Source organism: Muscardinus avellanarius (assembly GCF_963383645.1).
Source record: "Muscardinus avellanarius genome assembly, chromosome: 1".
Taxonomy (NCBI): Eukaryota; Metazoa; Chordata; class Mammalia; order Rodentia; family Gliridae; genus Muscardinus; species Muscardinus avellanarius.
In genome coordinates, this window is record NC_137786.1 from 232,098,137 (window position 1) to 232,115,636 (window position 17,500).

At 48.7% G+C, this 17,500-nt stretch overlaps 2 protein-coding genes across 2 annotated transcripts in view; both read left to right on the plus strand.

The window, feature by feature from the left end:
• The window catches only part of LOC308261002 (solute carrier family 22 member 20-like), a gene marked incomplete at both ends in the record, with an annotated part of 29,598 nt that extends 20,681 nt beyond the window's left edge, over positions 1-8,917 (plus strand). Inside the window, 3 exons of the mRNA XM_080692692.1 lie at positions 6,375-6,534; positions 6,804-7,012; positions 8,836-8,917. Coding sequence (XP_080548818.1) covers positions 6,375-6,534; positions 6,804-7,012; positions 8,836-8,917 — 451 coding nt within the window. The remainder of the gene's footprint in view (positions 1-6,374; positions 6,535-6,803; positions 7,013-8,835) is intronic.
• Positions 8,918-16,225: 7,308 nt separating this feature from the next.
• The window catches only part of POLA2 (DNA polymerase alpha 2, accessory subunit), a gene marked incomplete at both ends in the record, with an annotated part of 39,416 nt that continues 38,141 nt past the window's right edge, over positions 16,226-17,500 (plus strand). Inside the window, one exon of the mRNA XM_080718121.1 lies at positions 16,226-16,304. Within this exon, the coding sequence (XP_080574247.1) occupies positions 16,226-16,304 (79 nt within the window). The remainder of the gene's footprint in view (positions 16,305-17,500) is intronic.

Genomic DNA, 17,500 nt, shown 5'->3' on the forward strand with positions numbered 1-17,500 from the left:
GGGCGTGGTGGGGCACCTTTGTGATCCCAGTGCTTGGGAGGCTGAGACCTGAGGATTGCAGGTTGGCGCCAGCCACAGCTATTTAGTAAGGCCCTCTGCAAATTAGTGAGATACTGTTTCAAATAAAGAATTAAAAATAGGGCTGGGGAGACGGGCGTGGTGGCGGTGTACCCTTGTAATCCCAGCATTTGGGAGGCTGAGACAGGAGGATCGAGATTTGCGGACAGGAAGATCGGGATTCACGGACAGCCTCAGCTACTTAGTGAGGCCCTCCGCAACCTAGTAAGACCCTGTTTCAAAATAAAGAATAAAAAATAGGCCAGGGGGTATAGCTCGGAGGTCGAATGCCCCTGAGTTCCATCCCCAGGCCCGCAAAAAAATAAAAATAAAAAAATAGGGCTGGGGTGTAGCTCATGTAGCATGTCCCTAGGTTCAGTCCCCAATACTACAAACAAACAAAGAAACCCAGGTCTTGCACTCGCCCGGCAAGAGCTCTGCTGTGAGGCGGCATCCCTGGCACTGAGTTTGGTTATGAGGGATGCAACCCAGGGACATTCTATCTCCCATCTGCATCCCCAGCCCTTTTTATTTTGAAATGGACCTGATAGGTTGTTGAGACTCTCACTAAGTTACCAAGGCTGTCCTTAAACCTGTGATCCTCCTCTCTCAGCCCACAAGCACTGGGATTGCAGGTGTGTGCCACCATGCCTGGCCTTAATATACATATGTGGGTGTATGTGTGGTACTGGGGATGGAACCCAGGAACCCAGGGCCTTCTACCTTTATAAATAAATAAATAAATAAATAAATAAATAAATAAATAAATAACCCCCAGCCTTTATTAATTAATTTATTTATTTATTTACTGTGTGGTACTGGGGTTTGAACCCAGGGGCATTCTACCTCTGAGCTACACCTCCAGCCCTCTTTTACTTTTATCTAGAAACAGGATCTCACTACTTGCTGAGGCTATCCTGGAACCTGTGACCCTTCTGTCTCAGCCTCCCAAGTACTAGGATTACAATCATACACAAGCATGGGGATTACGAGTGTGCGCCACCATGCCCGGCCTCTATTTTTTCTTTTGAAACAGGGTAGCTGAACATGGTGGTGCATGCCTGTAATCCCAGTACTTGGGAGACTGACACAGGAGACTGCAGGCTCAAGACTACTCTCAGCAATTTAATGCAAATCTCAGCAAGCCAGCAAGACCCTGTTTCAAAACAAAAAAATCAAAGCCGGGTATGTCGGCACATGTTTATAATCCCAGTACTTGGGAGGCTGAGACAGTAGGATCGCACAGGTTTGAAGGCAGTCTAAACTACTTAGTGAGGCTCTCAGCAACTTAGTGACACCCTGTTTCCAAATAAAATAGAAAATAGGTCTGGGAGGATATCCCGGAGGTAGAAAGCCCCTGGGTTCAGTTCCTAGTACCGCAAACAAAACAAAACAAAACAAAACAGAAAAATCAAAAGGGACTGGGAGTGTAGCTTGGAGATAGAAGGCCCCTAGGTTCAATTATAAGTACTACCCAAAAATAAATAAATAAATGAATAAATAAATAAATAGGAAATGTTTGTAAATACTGTTAAGGAGTATATTAGAATTACTTAGTGAAGCCAGGCCTGGTAGCCCATGCAGGCCAAGCTCCCAGCATTTGGGAGCTTGAGACAGGGGGATTGTGATTCACAGACCTCAGCTACTTAATAAGGCCCTTTGCAACTCAGGGAGACCCTATTTCAAGTTAAAGAATAAAAACTAGGGCTGGATGTGTAGCTTGGAGATAAAATGCTCCTGAGTTCCATCCCCAGTACTGCAAAAAAAAAAAAAAAAAAAAAAAAAATTTAGCTAGATGTGGTTGGTGACACACTCCTGTAATCCCAGGATTTAGGAGCCTGAGACAGGAAGATGGCAGCTCCCAGAATAGCCTCTGTGACCTAGCACAACCTTGTTTCCAAACAAAAAATAAAAAGGGCTAGGAGTGTAGTTCAGAGGCAGAATGCTCCCAGGTTCAATCCCCAGTGTTAGATAATACAGGGGTAAAAGAAAGAAAGCACTGCCCTACAGACCAGAACAGGCGTGTGTGTGTGTGTGTGTGTGTGTGTGTGTGTGTGGTAGTGGAGGTTGAACCCAGAGGTGTTCTACCTTCAAGCTACACCCCAGCCCTATTTTATAATGCTTTCTTTTTCCGCAGTACTGGGGATGGAACCCAGGGGCATTCTACCTCTGAGCTACACCCCCAGACCTCTTTTTATTCTTTATTTTGAAACAGGATCTCACTGAGTTGCAGAGGGCCTAAGTAGCTGAGGCTGTCCGCAAACCCGGACCCTCCTGTCTCAGCCTCCCAAATGCTGGGATTACAAAGTGTGCGCCACCACGCCCGGCTCAGAACAGGCTCTCTGGTTGGAGGGAAGCCTGGGAGGGTGAACAGATTGGGAAGAGAGCCCACAAGGATCAGAAAAGGCCCCTTCCTTACAAACGAGGGGATTTTTATGAGGCCTTAGGGGGAGGGGGAGCTAGGCAGTTGTGGACTTTCCCTGTTGGTGACTTCAGAAGGGCCAGGGCAGGCAGATTTATGAGGCTGGGGCAGGGGGATGGTTAGGGTCACTTTCCCGCCCCTGCTGGAGTTGTTCTCCACCTCCTGTGGCCAGGCCTCATCGCTAGATCTCACAGTGCCCACATTCCAGAGGTTTTATTATTTATATTGAGAAATGGGCATCGGATTCTTTCTAGTTACTTCCTGCAGGCCAATGGGACGAAGGTAGGCAGAGGAGGGCCAGGAGCTGTGATGCAGGCACTCTGAGGCTCTTCAGCGAACCTGTGCGTCTGGTAGGAGGATGTGTTGGCCTTTGGTCTGCGAGAGAAGAACCTCTTCTACACAGTTGTTAGTGATTTTTTTTGATTTGTGACCTAATCAGGTTGATTATACATGGCCCAAAGAGTAGGATGAGGAAGAAAACGAGTAAAGGCGTTAGGAAGGGCAGGAGCCATGCTATCCAGGAGGACTCAGAGCCAAGCCCCGATTCGATTGGCGAATATCATCCAGTTGTTTTGTTGTTTGCAGTACTGGGGATGGATCCCAGGGGCATTCTACTTCCAAGCTACACCTCCAGTCCTATTTTTTTTATTCTTTACTTTGAAACAAGGTCTCACTAAGTTGCAGAGGGCCTCCCTAAGTAGCTGAGGCTGTCCGTGAACCAGGATGCCTCCAAGTACTGGGATTACAATCATGTGCTATGTCCTACCATGCCTGGCCATCCAGTTGATTTTGCACATCAGATATTAAACTAGTTATCCTCTTTGAATTATCAGTAATATTAAAACAACACTTCCCAGAAAATTCCTGGCATCCCAAATGATGGAGTAAGAGCAGCTAAATCAACTCTTGCCCTATTTATTTTTATATTTATTTTTTTCTGTGGTACTGGGGATGGAACCCAGGGGCTTTCTACCTCTGGGCTACATTCCCAGACCTATTTTATTTGGAAACAGGGTCTCACTAGGTTGCTGAGCGCCTCACTAAGTAGCTGAGGCTGGCTTTGAACCTGCGTGATCCTCCTGTCTCCGCCTCCCAAGCGCGGGGATTACAAGCGTGCGCCACCACACCCGGCTCTGTTGTCCTATTTTCAAAAGTTGCCTAATGCACCTCACCTAGTTCTTCACTGATGGCTGCCAAGGCTAAGGCTGGGTCCTTAACAGTTTTGGTGATTGGACGGGCCAGCTGACTTATTTGAATATAAGCACCTACCATTAATCTGGGGATCGCCAACAAAGTGGCTGACAATCCTGCAGCAAGAGCCAGAGACCAGAGACATAAGTTACTACTACAGCCAGAGGGTAGAGAGCTTGTTACCCATAAGTGGGTTGATAACAATGGAGAAGGTGATGAGTATTCCAACACCCAGTACCCCAAAATAATTAAGTGTGATTTTTTTTCCTTAATTATCTCATGAAGTACAGACTTGAAAGAGAAAAAAAAAATATGTTAGCATGGTGACAGTGATTGCTTCGTGTTTTTTTTTTTTTCCCCCCCTTGGCTTTCAAAGCATCTCTATTTTCCTGGTTTTAAAATGATCTCCAAGCTGGGCGTGGTGGCGCACGCTTGTAATCCTAGCACTCGGGAGGCTGAGACCGGAGGATCACGGTTCACAGACAGCCTCAGCTACTTAGTGAGGCCCTCCGCAACTCAGTGAGACCCTGTTTCAAAATAAAGAATAAAAAAATAGGGCAGGGGGTATAGCTCAGAGGTCGAATGCCCCTGAGTTCCATTGCAAGACCCGCAAAATAAATAAATTAATTAGAGCCGGGCGTGGTGGCGCACGCTTGTAATCCCAGCATTCGGGAGGCTGAGACCTGGAGGATCGCGGTTCGCGGACAGCCTCAGCTACTTAGTGAGGCCCTCTGCAACTCAGTGAGACCCGGGTTCAAAATAAAGAATAAAAAATAGCAGGGGGTGTAGCCCGGAGGTCAAATGCCCCTGGGTTCCATCCCCAGACCCACAAAAAAAAAAATAATAAATAAATAAATAAATAAAATAAATAAATAAATAAAATTATCTCCAGCTAGGTATGGTGATGCATGCCTATAATCCCAGTACTTGGGAGGCTGAGATGGGAGGATCACAGGTTTGCAGCCAGCCTCAGCAATTTACACCCTGTTTCAAAATTAAAAAACAAGCCAGGAGTGGTGGTGCACACTGGTAATCCCAAAATTCAGGAGGCTCAGACAGGAGGATTGCAGTTCACGGACAGCCTCAGCTACTACTTAATGAGGCCCTCTGTAACTTAGTGAGACCCTGTTTCAAAATAAAGAATAAAAGCCAGGCATGGTGGTGTACGCTTGTAATCCCTGCACTTGAGAGGCTGAGACAGGAGGATCACACAGGTTCGAAGCCAGCCTCAGCTACTTAGTGAGGCTCTCAGAAACTTAGTGAGACCCTGTTTCCAAATAAAGTATAAAATAGGTCTGGGAGTATAGCCTGGAGGTAGAAAGCCTCTGGGTTCTACCTCCAGTACCACTAAAAAAAAGAAAAAAAAAAAAGAATAAAAAATAGGACTGTAATCCCTGCATTCTGGAAGATCAGGGTTCGCGGATAGCCTCAGCTAAGTAGTGAGGCCCTCTGCAACTCAGTGAGACCCTGCTTCAAAATAAAGAATAAAAAATAAGGCCGGGCGTGGTGGTGCACGCTTGTAATCCCCGCACTTGGGAGGCTGAGACAGGAGGATCACGCAGGTTCGAATCCAGCCTCAGCTACTTAGTGAGGCTCTCAGCAACTTAGTGAGACCCTGTTTCCAATAAAATATAAAAAAGGTTTGGGAGTATAGCCCAGAGGTAGAAAGCCCCTGGGTACTACCCCCAGTACCACCAAAAAAAAAAAAAAAAAAAAAGAATAAAAAATAGGACAGGGAATGTAGCTCGGAGGTCAAATGCCCCTGGGTTCCATCCCCAGATCCACAAAAAAAAAAAAAAAAAAAAAAAAAAAAATAGGGCTGAGAGTATATCTTGAAGGTAGAATGTCCCTGGGTTCCATCCCCAGTACTGGAAAGAAAAAAAAAAAAAAAAAAAGGTAGGATAGGTGGACGATTAAAACAAGAAGATAACAGGATTCCCCACTTGTTGTTGAACAGAGTCAAAGAAGGCCCTTCCAAGAAGGACGCAGAAGAGAAGAGTGAGGACATCCCCCTGTCTCCCCTCAAGGAGACCATCTGAGCTGCCCAGAGCCTGGCGCTGGGGGAGCTTGTCGGAGCATCCCGAAGCCGGTGCTATACTCCAAGCAAGACCTGCCCAGAGTTCCTCATCTCTTCCCTGAGAGCCATGCCCTCGCCGGGTGTAGGCTACTCAGAAGGAAACCCAACAATTTGCTTTATAAATGTACAGAATGGAGACACTGTCTCCTGAGGACCAAAGGAGGAATTTTTCTCCATAGAAATAAAAGTACTAAGCTAGCCATGGTGGCGCACACTTGTAATCCCAGCATTGGGGAGGCTGAGACAGGAGGATCATGGTTCACGGCCAGCCTCTGCTACTTAGTGAGGCTCTTTGCAACTCAGAGAGACCCTGTTTCCAAATAAAGAATAAAAAATAGAGTTAGGGGTGTAGCTCGGAGGTAAAGTGTTCCTGGGTTCCATCCCCAGGACCGCAAAAAAAAAAAAAAAAAAAAAAAAGAAAGAAGTAAAAGTAGTATTTTCTTTGCCATCCCCAAATCTTCCCTGGTATATCTCTGTCTATCCCCGTTCTACCTGAGAATGTGGTGCCTTTTGCAGGGGTGGGTAGGGGACATCCTTGCCAGGAGGTTGTCCCTGGAACAGTGACACTTGACCCAGAGGAACTTCAGGACTCTGCTCCACTCACCGGACGAGCCGACGCTCCTGCAGGCCGCTGGCGGTGAGGCTGCGCGGCCTGGGCAGGATGTCTGCAGGCTCGCCCTCCGGCCTCCGTCGGCACCCAGCAGCCCCTCCAGTGGCCTCGCGCTTGGTCCGACAAGTAGGCAAAGAAGAGTTGAAACCAGACTCAGGCCAGCAGTACCCCTTGGCGGTAATGGGGTCTGGTTCGATCCCGGAGGAGTCCTACAGAGGGTGGGAGCCCGGGCATGGTACAGCATCCCTCTGACCCGAGAGCCATTTCCAGCTCAGATGTTGGACATGTCCGCACCCTTGACCCTGACCTTCACTGGAATTCAGAACAGTGTCACAGGGGATTCCAAGCTTGGTCCATTGAGTGGCCTTAGCTGAATTTTCTTGTCTTAGCCTTACATCCTGGAATAGCCATAGAACCAAATAAATTGGACGCTGAGATCCCTGCAGCCAAAGGACAGGCTCCACATAGCAGAGAAGCAGGAGGGCCGCAGTGTGGACAGGAGCCAGAGCCACCGGCCACTTCACCAAGACCAGGCCTCCAGCAGCAGCCACTGTGGGCCAGTGCTTGGAGGAGCCTCCCCTGGGGAGCCATCCAAGGCCCTGGCTGCACTGGACCCAATCCTTAGCCCTTCTGTGGGCTTAAGCTTTGTAGAACGGTCAGGGAGCCGGGCGTGGTGGCGCAGGCTTATAATCCCAGCATTCAGGAGGCTGAGACAGGAGGGTCACAAATTCGTGGCCAGCCTCAGCTACTTAGTGAGGCCCTTTGCAACTCAGTGAGACCCTGTTTCAAAAGAAAGAATAAAAAATAGGGCAGGGGGTATAGCTCGGAGGTCAAATGCCCCTGGGTTCAATCCCCAGACCCACAGAAAAATTTAAATTTAAATAAACAAAAATAAGGGCTAGGAGTGTAGCTTAGAGGTAGAATAATAGATTTGGGTTCAACTGAGCTACCAAAAAAAAAAAAAAAAAAAAAGTAGAATGAAAGCAAAGGATTCAAACCAGCACCAGAAAGTGAACCTAGTTGAGTGCCCAGCTCAACTTAGTCTGACCTTGACGGTAGCCTATAATTCCACTTCTCCTTTTTTTTTTTTTTTTTTTTTTTTTTTTTTTGTGGTACTGACCCAGAGGCTTTCTACTTCCGGGCTATACTCCCAGACCTATTTTCTATTTTATTTGGAAACAGGGTCTCACTAAGTTGCTGAGAGCCTCACTAAGTAGCCGAGGCTGGCTTCGAACCTGCGCGACCCTCCTGTCTCAGCCTCCCGAGCGCGGGGATGACAAGCGTGCGTCACCGCGCCCGGCCCACTTCTTTTAACCAAGGGTGAGTCAGAGAAGCTGGAGTTACCATCTTTGGTGGCTGTGAAGATGCCCCTGAGTCTGGGAGAGGCGGAGGCTTCCTAGAACCCAATATTAATACTGGTTACTAACTTAAGAAAGCTCAGGGAACATATCTTGAAGGCATCTATTAACTGATTTACATGAGAGGTTTCGTCCCCAAAGTATTAATTGTAGACAGATTTCTTTCCTAATGGAGGGTAAGATGTAATTGTACCCTTGCTCTGGACGCGTGCCCAGGAGCTCTTTCCCAAGAACCCACTAGAATAATAAGGTAAGAGTATATGGATAGATTTTTTTCTTTCTTGAACCCAGGGGCAATCTACCTCCAACCTATACCCCAGCCCAATTTATTATTATTATTTTTGCAGTACTAGGGATGGAACCCAGAGGCATTCTACCTCCAAACTATACTCCAGGCCTCTCTTTTATTCTTTATTTGAAACAAGGCCTCACTAAGTTATGGAGGACCTCACTAAGTAGCTGAGGCTATCCTCGAACCCACAATCTTCCTGTCTCAGCCTCCCAAGTACTGGGATTATAAGCATGTGCCACCACGCCCAGTCACCCCCTGCCCTATTTTTTATTCTTTATTTTGAAACAGGGTCTCACTGAGTTGCAGAGGGCCTCACTAAGTAGCTCAGGCTGTCCGTGAACTGCGATCCTCCGGTCTCAGTCTCCTGAATGCTGGGATTACACGGGTGCGCCACCATGCCTGGCTTTTTGTTTGTTTATTTTGTTTGTTTATTTCGGTGGTACTGGGGTTCCTGGAAGCCCTTCTACCTCCAGGCTACACTCCCAGACCTATTTTTTATACTTTTTTATTTGGGAACAGGGTCTCTTAATCCAGCGAGACTGGCTTCAAACCTGCATGACCCTCCTGTCTCTGTCTCCCAAGCACGGGGGTTACAAGCGTGCGCCACCACACCCGGCCATTCTCTCCTTTTCTGGGTGTCTACACTCATAGTACAGCTGGGCTCAGGCTCACTAGTTTCCGTGTGCGGGAGCTTCTGGGGCTGAGGGTGGTACCGCTTGGCTCCCACTCGGTGGCTTCGGCTTCTCCCTGTAGCTCTACTCACCTCTCACCTCTTACCCCTCACCCCACACCTCCTACCTCTCACCTCTCACCTCTCACCTCTCTCAGTGCCTTCATCTTTGCCAGTATGATGCTCTTGACCCTCATGGTGGCCCCGGGGGCTTCTAGCAGTCCTCCCACAGGGACCTAAACCTGTGTGACCAACCAGGACTGATACGCTGGGGCTGGGCCACCCGTCCAAGGTCACAGAGGGCTCAAGGCCCACCTGAGTACACAGCGCAGACCTCCCCTCTAGGTGGGGCCTGTACTGGCCGCGGGACTCTACGCAGTCCCTCTGTCCTCCAGCTTCCTCCTGTCTGTCTACCTGTTGGGAGGATGTGCCAGTGTCAGGAGCCAGGACAGAAGTACTGTCTGCTGGAAAGATACTGATCTAAGAATGAGAGAAAGAGCCGGGCGTGGTGGCGCACGCTTGGAATCCTAGCATCTGGGAAGCTGAGGCCCGAGGATCCATCGCAGGTTCACTGACAGCCTCAGCTACTTAGAGGGGCCCTTCACTACTCAGTGAGACCCTGTTTCAAAAAAAATAAAAAGACCAGAAAATCGGGCTGGAGGTGTACCTCAGACGTAATGCCCCTGGGTTCCATCCCAGTACTTAAAAAAAAAAAAAAAAAAGAATGAGGGAAAGAAATTGTAATGGTTTGCTGGTTTGCAATGACATGGGTTCTTGTTCTTAGCTAGTTTAGAAAAAAATAGCCAGAACCATACTGCTACAAGCTCTTATTAACAATCAATACAGGCTCAATCCCCATCAGAAATGTGACAATGGAGGCAGAGCGGGCTCCGAGGAAGGAGGACAGGTGCAGAAAGCCTGGAGAGCCGCGGTGGGGGAGCCACAGCGGCCTCAGCGGGGTGCGGGCACCACCCGCTGTCTTGCTGGCAGGGGACAAGCATGCGCAGTAGGACTCTCCGCCTCTCCCGCGCTCTCCACCACAGGTCTAACCCGGGGCCCCCACGTAGTAGTAACTCAGTAAGCAACTGTTCATTGATTCAAGGCTCATAGATTTGTTTCTAAAACTCTTACCTTCCATGATGCAGAAGCCTTAGTTTCAGAAGACAGTGGTGTGGGGAATGTGAAAGGAAGGAGTGGGAAATTTAGGACCAGAGTTGAATTCTGGAGAAACAGACCAGATCCTCAGGCCGTGCTACGTGACCGCCACCTTGTGGCGATATACCTGCAGTGCAGAGCAGCGCCCCCAGAACACTTGGCGTCCAAGGGCCGTCCACCTCCGAGCCACACCCCAGCCTTATTTTATTTTATTTTATTTTATTTTATTTTTGCAGTACAGGGAATGGAACCCAGGGGCATTCTACCTCCGAGCTACACCCCCAGCCCTATTTTTTTATTCTTTATTTTGAAACAGGGTCTCACTGAGTTGCAAAGAGCCCAAGTAGCCGAAGCTGTTCGCTCACCATGATCCTCCTGCCTCAGCCTCCCAAATCCTGGGATTACAAGCGTGCGCCAACACACCTGGCTTACAAAATATTACTTTTATTCCTTTCTTTAACCTTTTAAAAATTCAAGCCAGAGCCAGGCGTAGTGGCACACGCTTGTAATCCCAGCATTCCGGAGGCTGAAACCGGAGGATTACTGTTTGGGGACAGCCTCAGCTACTTAGGCCCTCTGCAGCTTAGTGAGACCCTGTTTCAAAATAAAGAATAAAAAATAGGGCAGGGGGTGTAGCTCGGAGGTAGAATGCCCCTAGGTTTCATCCCCAGGCCCGCAAAAAAAAAAAAAAAAGCAAGCCAGGCTAGGGGTGTAGTTTGGAGGTAGAATGCCCCTTGGTTCCATCCCCAGTACCACAAAAAAAAAAAAAAAAAAAAAAAAACCAGCCAGGCATGGTGGCACATACTTGTAATCCCAGTACTTGGGAGGCTGAGACAGTAGGATAGTAGGATCACAGGTTCGAAGCCAGCCTCAGCAACTTAATGAGCCCATCAGCAACTTAGTGAGACCCTGTTTGAAAATAAAGGATTAAGCCTGGGCACACGCTTATAATCCCAGCATTTGGGAGGCCGAGACCGGAGAATCGCGGTTCGTGGACAGCCTCAGCTTCTAGTGAGGCCCTCTGTAACTCAGTGAGACCCTGTTTCAAAATAAGAATAAAAAATAGGGCAGGGGGTGTAGCCCAGAGGTTGAATGTCCCCAGGTTCCATCCCCAGACCTGCAAAAATAAATAAATAAATAAATAATTAAAAAATAAAGGATTAAAAAATAGGGCTGCAGGTGTACCTCCGAGGTACAATGCTCCTAGGTTCAATTCCCACTACAGCAATAATAATAATAATAATAATAATAATAATAATAATAATAATAAAAGATAAAGAATGGAAGGAAGAAAGAAAAAAAAAACAGCTTGGAGGTAGCTTGGAGGTAGAATATCCCTGGGTTCAAGCCCCAGTACCACAAGGAAAAACAAACAATTCTTAACCTGTAGCCTGTAGGACCTACAGCAACAGGTGCCTGTCTGAATTTGGCCTGAAGACCATAGTTTACAAGTTAAGTCTGCTATACAGAGTTCCTGCTACTTGGTAAGAAAAGGCAGGAGACAAATGGTGTAGGCATGCAAGCTACAGAAGAGGAATTCCAGGGCCAGTAAGCATTTCTAACAGGATGTGGAATGACACTTCCTGTTGACTGAGTACAATAAATAACAGATAATCCCAGTGCTCCCGACAGCTTTCTGTAAGAAACCAGAACCTGTCCTTTGACTACTGATTCCCATGGCCGCCTCCTTGAGAAAACAGAACTGAAGACCAGAGTCCCGCCTGGCCTATTCCACACCCGTCCACATCGCAGTATGTCATCGTTCTTAACTCTGTTTCCTCAGCTGGGCCTGGTGGCGCACGCTTGTAACCCCAGTACTTGGGAGGCTGAGACAGGAGGATCGCGCAGGTTCAAAGCCTGCCTCAGCTACTTAACTCTGGTTCCTCTAGGCGACCTTAAATTTTCTTGTGAGTGTACTGGGGATGAACCCAGGGGTGTTCTGCCTCTGTGCTACATCCCCTGCTCTTTCTCTCTCTCTCTCTCTCTCTCTCTCTCTCTCTCTCTCTCTCTCCCTCCACCCCCCCTCTCGGTACAGGAGAGTGGATCCAGGGGCATTCTACCTATAAGCTACACCCCCAGCCCTATTTTTATTTTGAAACAGGGTCTAAATGAGTTGCTGAGGCTGGCTTCCAATCTGCAATCCTCCTGTCTCAGCCTTCCAAGCACTGAGATTACAGGCATATACCACTATGCCTGGCTGACATTACATATTTCAAAACAGATTCAGCCGGCACTCTAAAAGCACTTTCTCTGGCTGGTGGGAGAAATCTCTAGAAAGAAATGCAGTTTGATCTCCCAACATCTTGACTTTAACCCTGTGAAACACTGAACAACAAAACCAGTGTCTGGACTGCAGACCACGGACTGATCTAAGAACTAATAACTGGCTGTTGTTTAAAATTGCGAAGTTTGTGATGATTTACTGTGTAGCAATATAATATCAATAAGCAATACATCTCCTATTTTCTGTGTTTTTTTTTTTTTTTGGTGGTACTGGGGGTGGAACCCAGAGGCTTTTCTATCTCCCGGCTATATACTTCCAGACCTATTTTTATACTTTATTTGGAAACAGGGTCTTACTAAGTTGCTGAGAGCCTCACTAAGTAGCTGAGGCTGGCTTCGAACCTGTGCGATCCTCCTGTCTCCACCTCCCAAGCGCTGGGATTACAAGCGTGCGCCCCCACGCCCAGCTTTACATCTCTTATTTTGTGGACCCAGGGAGACAGCTCCCTTCTCCATGTGGGTCCCTGTCAGTAGGAGGCTCAGGGTAACGTGGTTTTCTCTCTCCGTTCTCCCATGACCACATCCTGCTCCACCTCTGTGTGTGTGTGTGTGTGGTACTGGGAACTGAACGTAGGAGTGTTCTACCTCCAAACTACATCCCCAGCCCCGTTTTATTGAATTAATTAATTAATTAATTTAGCAGCACTGGGGCTGAAACCCAGGGGCATTGTGCCTCCGAGCTATACCCCAGTCCTATTTTTTATTCTTTATTTTAAAATAGGTCTCACTGAGTTGCAGAGGGCCTCACTAGCTGAGGCTGGTCGGGAATCACGATCCTCCTGTTTCGCCCTCCCAAATGCTGGGATCACATGTGTGCACCACCATGCCCGGCTAGTCTTTTTATTTTTTGAAACAGGGTCTTACTGAGTTGTGAAGGGCCTCACTAAGTAGTAGAGGCTATCTGCAATCCTCTGGTCTCCACCTCCCAAATGCTGGGATTACAAGTGTGTACCTCCATGCCCAACTTTATTCTTTATTTAGAAACAAGGTCTCACTAAATTGCTGAGGGCCTAAGTACCTGAGGCGGGCTGAGAACCTGCGATTCTCCTGTCTCAGCCTCCCAAGTACTAGGATTACAAGTGTGCACCACCACACCCAGCTCCTATTTTATTTTATTTATTTTTATTTATATATTTTTGAGGTCCTGGGGATGGAACCCAGGGGCATTCTAATTCTGAGCTACACCCCTAGCCCTATTTTTTATTCTTTATGTTGAAATAGGGTCTCACTGAGTTGCAAAGGGTCTTACTAAGTAGCTGAGGCTGCCCACGAACCGCGATCCTCCTGTCTCAGCCTCCCAAATGCTGGGATTCCAAGTGGGTGCCACCATGCCCAGCTTTACTTACTTATTTTTACTAAGCAGTGATTTTTAATGTCTGTTTAGGGGAAAGAAAGGTCATCTCTGAAGATTCCCAGAGTTGTCTGGCACTTTGGTACAGAAGGATTTGGTCCAATCTTGTTCTGGCTTAAGGTATAAAAAGGCACATAAAGTAGGGGCTCAGATCCCTCTGGGCTGGGGTGGACAAGACAGATGAACAAGAAAGTGGTTTGGGGGAGATAGGATGGCGTGGGCTTGGGGTCTGTTGGCCAAGAGAGTTGTTCCTGGGTGGCCCCCATCGGCCCAGCTCACCAGCTCACTGCTCTGAAACCACAGCTGGTTCTCTCTCTGGGCCCCTCGGTGGAATCACTGGCATGGGTGATGTTCCTGCTGATGTGGGTGCTGAAGTCCCCACAATGGCCCCAGGGGCGGCCTCAGTGGGATCAGTGTGTCCTATCATGGTCCTTGAGGTGCGGACATTGTCATGCCCTTCCCAGACCATGGCCACCACAGGCCCAGAACTCATTAGCCGATGAGAGCTGGGTGGAAGGGCTTCCTCTGCAAGTCCTCGTGGTGCCCAGCAAAGATGCTCTCAGGCACCTGAGCTCTTATCCCATCCAGCTTGAAGCCTTGCCTCTCAAAGTGGAGGATCGCAGCCCCCCAGACTCGGAGGTGCCCCATCTGGCTTCACTGCAACCTGGCTCTGCTCCTGGGTCCAAGAGGGCCCTCCTGAACTGGGCTGCAACAGGGGACGTAGGCCGCACACAGCGCCCATGTGCTCGAAGAGGCCTCCCGTGTCCAGGTACCTGAAGTGCGCCCCTATTTTATTTCGTCTTTTTTTTTTTTTTTTTTTGGTGGTGGTGGTACTGGGGATGGAACCCTTCTATCTCCAAGCTATACTCCCAGACTTTTTTTTTTTTTTTTTTTTGGTGGTACTGGGGATGGAACTCAGGGGCCTTCTACCTCCAGGCTATACTCCCAGACCTATTTTATATTTTATTTGGAAACAGGGTATCTTAAGATAGCTGAGGCTGGCTTCGAACCCACGCGATCCTCCTGTCTCAGCCTCCCAAGTGTGGGGATTACAAATGTGCTCCACCACGCCTGGCTCAGACTATTTTTTTAAATATATTTTATTTGGAAACAGGGTCTCTTAAGCCAGAGAGGCTGGCTTCGAACCTGCGCGATCCTCCTGTTTCCTCCTCCCAAGCGCAGGGATTACAAGTGTGCGCCACCACGCCCGGCCTTCTTTTGTCTTTTGAAACAGTGCCTTGCTAAATTGTGGAGGGCCTTGCTAAGTTGCTGAGGCTGGCCGGGAACCAGTGGTCCTCCTGTCTCAACTTCCCAAGTACTAGGATTACAAGAGTGCCCAGCTTCATCCATTCCTTAATCAGCAATCCCCTAACACTGGATGTCTGCACAGCTTCCAACTCTTTTTTATTTATTTAATTATTTTGTGTGTGGTACTGGGGGTGGAACCCAGGGGCATTCTACCTCTGAGCAACATCCTCAGCCCTATATTTTATTCTTTTTGTTTGTTTGCTTTTTGTTTTTGCAGCACTAGGGGTAAAACTCAGGGGCATTCTACCTCTGAGCTACATCTCCAGCCCTGTTTTTTATTCTTTATTTTGAACCAGGGTTTCACCAAGTTGCAGAGGGCCTCACTTAAGTAGCTGAGGCTGGCCGGCTGGCCGTGAACCGGGATCCTCCTGTGTCAGCCTTCCAATGCTGGAGTTACAAGCATGTGCCACCATGCCCGTTTTTTGTTTTTTTTTAAACAGGGTCTCACTGAGTCTGTGAATGGCGATCCTCCTGTCTCAGCCTCCCAAATGCTGGGATTTCAAGGGTGGGCCACCATTTCCGGCTCTGACTCTTTTTTTAAATACCAAACTAGGCTACAGTGAACATCTTTGTACACAGAACTTCACCTGCATTTTAGGTAGTTTCTTTAGGACACAATATATTGTCAAGGGGAAAAGATGTTTTCAGCCCACCATGATAGTGCACCTAAACACAGTAGCCATGACAACCAGATTCTCTACCAAAGCCAAGTTTGGTTTGGTTTGGTGGTACTGGGGTTCCTGGAAACCCTTCTCCAGGCTACACTCCCAGACCTATTTTATATTCTTATTTGGAAACAGGGTCTCTTAAGCCAGCGCGGCTGGCTTCGAACCTGCGCGATCCTCCTGTCTCCGCCTCCCAGGCGCGGGGATTACAAGCGTGCGCCACCACGCCCGGCCCAAAGCCACCTTTTAGGATGAACCAAGGCCACACGGGGCAGAGATGATGCGGGGGCCACGCGGGGACCACACCCGTTCTTCCTCTCCCACGCCGTACAGTTAAGTTTCGGACTTCCGAAGACAAGTATGTAACAGCGCCTGCGCGCCCGGACACAGTCCCCAAAGGGGACAGTCGCTGAACAGATGATGCCCGGAGAACAGGTGACAGCGCGGACTGCGCAGCCGCAGGGGCGGGCCGCGCGCCGAGGGGGCGGGGCGCCCGGGCTCGCGCATGCGCGCACCGCGCGAACCATTTGGCGGGTTTTGCTGTGGGGCTTGGCCATAGCTCTGGGGGGCTGGACACTTTTCCCTGAACGGCGACCTCTCCGAGGTTTCCGCGCCTGGCCTTCGGGGCATTTGGGGGCTACTTTTACATTCACATGTTTTTTGGTGACAGAGTCTGAGGTCCTGGGCCACCTGGGGACGAGAGGAGCCTTGCTCCAGCTCCGGGACCTGCGCGCCCGTGGGCGCCTGGCGCTCAGGTCGGAGCTGGGTGGCCCCGCCGGAGTCGCCATGGCCGCGTCCACCCAGCAGCTGGCGGAAGAGCTGCAGATCTTCGGCCTAGACTGCGAGGACGCTCAGATTGAGAAACGTGAGTTCCTCGCCCCTGCCGAGCCCAGCCGCGCTCCACGCTCTCTCCCGCTTTCCCAGTCGCCTAGGACCGAAAAGGAGGCGTTTCCAGTTTTCCCTGGCCCTTCATCGGAGTTCCCGGCGTCTGAGATGAAAATTAGACCGAGTTTAGAGGTTTGGGGTGCAGGGTCTTCAAAATGCTCATGGGGGTATCGCTTGGGTCCGATATAAAAAGTAAGAATGGGGAATGGCCCAACGTGGTGGCGCCTCGCTGTGATCCCAGTGTTTGGGAGGCTGAGACAGGAGGCTCACGGGTTCCAGACCGCAGCAGTATAGCGAGACCTTCAGCAATTCAGTGAGAACCTGTTTAAAAAATAAAAAAGCCGGGTATGGTGGTGTTCACCTGTAATCCCAGTACTCGGGAGGCTGAGACAGAAGGATCACAGGTTTGAAGCCAGCCTCAGCAACTTGGTGAGGCCCTGTTTCCAAATTAAAAAATGGGCTGAGAGTGTAGCCCATGGGTTCAATCCCCAGCAACACACACACACACGAATAAATAAACAAATAAAAAGTAAAATAGGGCTGGGGGAGCCGGAAGTGGTGGTGCATACTTTTAATCCCAGTATTTGGGCAGCTGAGACAAGAAGAGCCACAGGTTTGTGGCCAGCTTCAGCTACTTAGTGAGGCCCTCCACAACTTAGTGAGACCCTGTTTCAAAATAAAGAATAAAAAATTGGGCTAGGGGTGTAGCTCAGAGGTAGAATGCCCCTGGATTCCATCCCCAACAACACACCACAAACCAAAAATAAATTAAATAAATAAATAGGCTGGGAATGTAGCTGAGGGGTAGGACAGCCCTGCTGAGAGGTAGAATTGGATGTTTTAGGTTCAGACTAGACACCCCATCTCTGAATTTAGAAATGATTGAAGCCCTGATAAAGCAAGAGACTAGATATAATTTTTTTGTTTGGTTTGGTTGGTTTTTGTGATGTTGGGGATTGAACCTGGGGGCATTCTACCTCTGAGCTCTACCCCCAAATTATTTTATTTTTTATTTGGAGACAGGACCTCACTAAGTTGCTGAGAGCCTAAGTTGCTGAGGCTGGCTTCAAACCTGCTATTCTCCTGTCTCAGCCTCCCAAGTACTGGGATTATAGGCATTTGAGGCTTTTCACAACTATGTGAGTGAGACCTTGCTTCAAAATAAAGTATAAAAAC